The 3,573-nt window shown below is 39.5% G+C and overlaps 1 protein-coding gene across 1 annotated transcript; it reads right to left on the bottom strand.

Annotated features, from left to right (window-relative positions):
* Positions 1 to 1,217: 1,217 nt before the first annotated feature.
* Positions 1,218 to 3,110, bottom strand: LOC127123264 (uncharacterized). Its single transcript, XM_051053500.1, has 2 exons — positions 1,428 to 3,110; positions 1,218 to 1,373 (listed from the first exon to the last, which is right to left on the bottom strand). Exons 1-2 carry the CDS (start codon positions 3,108 to 3,110, stop codon positions 1,218 to 1,220), a joined length of 1,839 nt encoding a protein of 612 aa, XP_050909457.1.
* Positions 3,111 to 3,573: the final 463 nt, after the last annotated feature.

Raw genomic sequence — 3,573 nt, 5'->3', positions numbered from 1 at the left:
TCACTCCCCCTCAATCACATCAGTGATACTAGAATAAATACTACAAAGAGAGAAGACACACTTCAAGGACACACACTTGATCTTGCTTAAAAGCTTCAACCAAGTAGACAAATACACTTGTACTTCAAAGCTTAGAGTGAACAAATTACAACTCAAAACTCAGTCTAATTCACACATTAATAAGATGAATGAATGGCTCACAATTCACAAACGTACATTAGGCTAAAACCCTAATACTCACTCACTTCAACATTCGTATTTTGTATGCCATCACACAGGGTTTACATGGTCTTTAAATAGAAGCTTTCTGAATGGGCCTAGGCAACATGAAACCCTAATCCTATTTAACGCGTATTCCCTAGGAATTAGTAACAAATCATTCCTCTTTGGGAAACAAAATATTTTGGCTTTTAAATAGAATTACTCCTTGAATAACGCATGCAATCTCCACATAAGCACACAAAGACTTGCATGAAAAGCACAACAAGAAAACACATAACATTCAGACTGAATGTTCTGTATGCACATGTCTTAACATCGGGCCTGACATCTTGAATAAATCCTGCACAACCATATTAAACAACCTGCAGAAAGCTGATATCACATGTTAAGACTACAAGCGTAACATCTTGTGATAACACTAAGTTTTACCAAAATTGATGCCAATACATAGAACTAACAACTACCCCTTTGGAAAATTTTGGCTAAAACAAACAACAGATCACACGTTCACAAGAACTCAATCAAAGTATCAGTTCAGCAGCAAAAGTAAACATACACACATTACTAGCAAAAATAATAACTAGTAAACACACAAGCGCTTGTACTCAGAACACACCATCTCCCCCTTCAGCTAGTCCACAACAAGCAACAACCTGCTTCACACAGACAGAACACAGATAATCCTCCCCCTGTGCCAAATAAAAAACACCAGAAAATTCTCCTCAGACAAACAAAGCAGTAACAACAATGCTACATCATCTATAGCTACTTCTTCTCCCCCTTTTTAGCCAAAAGAGACCAAAGAGACAAAATAAATGTCTATCTAGTCATTAACCGAAAAGCCATAAGTTAAAGGTTTACAACACCAAGTACATACACAACTGTAAGCAAGCTGGGATACAAACCAACAAAGTAATACCAAAAACAAGAAAATCCACCAAAACAACAAAAGGCCAAGAAAATCATCAAATAAAGGGAGACCAGAGTCAACAAAGCTACTCAGTAGAGCTTGAGCTTATAGCTTCTTCATCAGCACCAGAAACAGAATTGCCACTTGCATCATCATTGTTAGCAGACCTCTCGCTAGAGGTGTGGGCTTCAGCTTCTTCTTCATGGCTGTCATTAGCATGTTCAATATTTTCACCCTCATCCTGCTCCAAGCTTGCAATCAAGGCTTCCAACGATTATTTTCTAGTTGTGGATACCCTTATCCCTTTACCTAGCTCTTTGCATGTCTCCTTAAGCTCAACAATAGTTCCAACTTTTGAGGCTGGCCTCTTCATGGCAGATGTCAGGACAATATCCTCGACATGAATTCCTTCAAACAATTTATAGTGCACAAACAGAGCAGGTTTTCTTCTACTAGGTAAGTCATTAGAGCACAGAATACCAGGATGTTGATTTAAGATGATACCACAGATCATAGAGGGAAAAGCAATTGGCAGCTTAACTGCATTAGTAGTTGCATGCTTGATGATTTGTTCAAACATAAATCTACCATAGTCAAATTTCACTTTGGTTCCAACAACAAAAATAAACCTCCCAAGGGTATTAGCAATGGTGGAAATATGGTTGGTAGGGACCCAGTTAGCAGCTCCTATTTTATGCAGGATATCATATTTGACAATCAACTTCCCATCAGGAAGGTGCTTTTTAACAGGCCAACCTTTCACCTGCCTAGCTGTAATCTCTCTACAGAACTCATTGTCTATAACTTCTAATTCACCTGCACCCTCAATTTTTCTGCCTAGAAAATTATTAATAACAGTAGGAGAGAATGTTATACACTTACCCCTCACAAACACCTTGCATAACTCCTTGTTGTTCTTATCAGAAATATCCTCAGGAATGTTGACAATAAATTCCTTAACTAAACCTTCATAGCATTGAGAGAACCCAGCCACAGTCTTCAACAACCCAACAACCTTTATCAGGTCCATGACCTCCTTGACATCAGCAGCATCTTTTCCCAACTCCCTTTCCACAGCCACCCTTCTCTGAATCACAAATTTCCACTTAGCAGTTCCATCCTCAAGATGGAAAGAGATGTTATTCAAATGAATAGCAGGAACTTTAACAGGAGACTTCCTAACATTGGTTTTCTTCACAGGTGAGATGTCAGAGACATCTTTCACAACATCCTCTTCAGGCTCAGAATCATCTCTGAGCTTCCTCTTCTTTACTTCAACCTTGCTCCATGATTTGGAGGGACCAATACCAGCAGTCTTCTTAGCTTTTCTAGCTGACATAAGTTCAACCACAAATTTTCCTTTGCGAGTCTTCATGCGTTTAGCCACACTTGGCTTTATGTGATGAAGTAAGCTTTCCTCTTGATCCTCAGAGCTACTATCCTCTAGATCAATCACAACGTTTGCATCATCATGCTTCTCAGAGTGGGAAGTATTGACAGTTTTAGAGGCCACGGATTTCCCTTTTTCAGACACGGTTTGCCCTAGAGAGCACAACCCTTCAGCAGCCAAATCCTTTTTAGAACTGGAGGAATCGTCATCCTTCTCACTATGTTGTTCAACCTTAGGAGAGGGGTACATTTGAGACAGGGGAGTAGAAACTCCCTTCACAGAGTGACCTTCATTAAGAATTCTAGTGACCAGGTCTCTTATAACACGATCAATGTAGTGTTTATCTTCCTTAGAGTTAATGGCAGGAGTTGAACCAGAAGGGATACTAGATGTGTTACCTTGATTGGAGCATGCAGCATCGAAGGCATCAATGGAGATGGGTTGGTTCAAATCAATGTCCACCCCAGGAATAACAGAGAGAGGAGCAACATCCAGAATCTCATCATCAGGGATGCCCATGGGAGGAGCACTAACCTTTTGAGTAGACTTAGTATTTTTAGAAGCTGATGTATCTTGATGTTGTGACATTTTGGAGTTTTTCTGGAAAAAGCACGGTAGCCCTAATAGAGGTTTGTGAAGAAGGAGCAGGAAGATGGAAGAGTTGGAGTAGGTAGTGAGGTTATGGGGGTAACGTGTGAAGACGGAATAGATGGTATTTCCAAAACAAGGTGATGATTTACCATAATGGGGGCGCTTTATTTTAGCCACATAGACAATAATTTGATTACTTTTTCCACTCCAAATTAATTGCTACAAGTCTTCATAAATGCAAATCCCTAATTTTCCTCTCAGGACTTCAAAGTGATTTACATCCAAAGCCTTTGTAAAAATATCAGCTAACTGCATCTCAGTAGCAAGATGCTCTAAGACTACAGTCTTATCTTCCACAAGTTCTCTAATAAAATGGTGACATATATCAATATGTTTGGCCCTGCTATGCTGAATAGGGTTCTTTGAGATGTTTATAGCACTCAGGTTGTCACAGTACAAT

This window comes from Lathyrus oleraceus, chromosome 2, assembly GCF_024323335.1.
Source record: "Lathyrus oleraceus cultivar Zhongwan6 chromosome 2, CAAS_Psat_ZW6_1.0, whole genome shotgun sequence".
Lineage (NCBI taxonomy): Eukaryota > Viridiplantae > Streptophyta > Magnoliopsida > Fabales > Fabaceae > Lathyrus > Lathyrus oleraceus.
The sequence above is the reverse complement of the archived record's forward strand: the minus strand, read 5'-3'. Positions and strand labels throughout refer to the sequence as shown.

What these genes read in the sequence shown, in the direction of transcription:
- LOC127123264 (XM_051053500.1), bottom strand. Translation starts at nt 3,110, where the DNA reads ATGTCACAACATCAAGATACATCAGCTTCTAAAAATACTAAGTCTACT. An exon ending in AGCTAGGTAAAGGGATAAGG is followed by an intron (nt 1,374 to 1,427) that starts GTATCCACAACT and finishes AGCTTGGAGCAG; the next exon opens with GATGAGGGTGAAAATATTGA.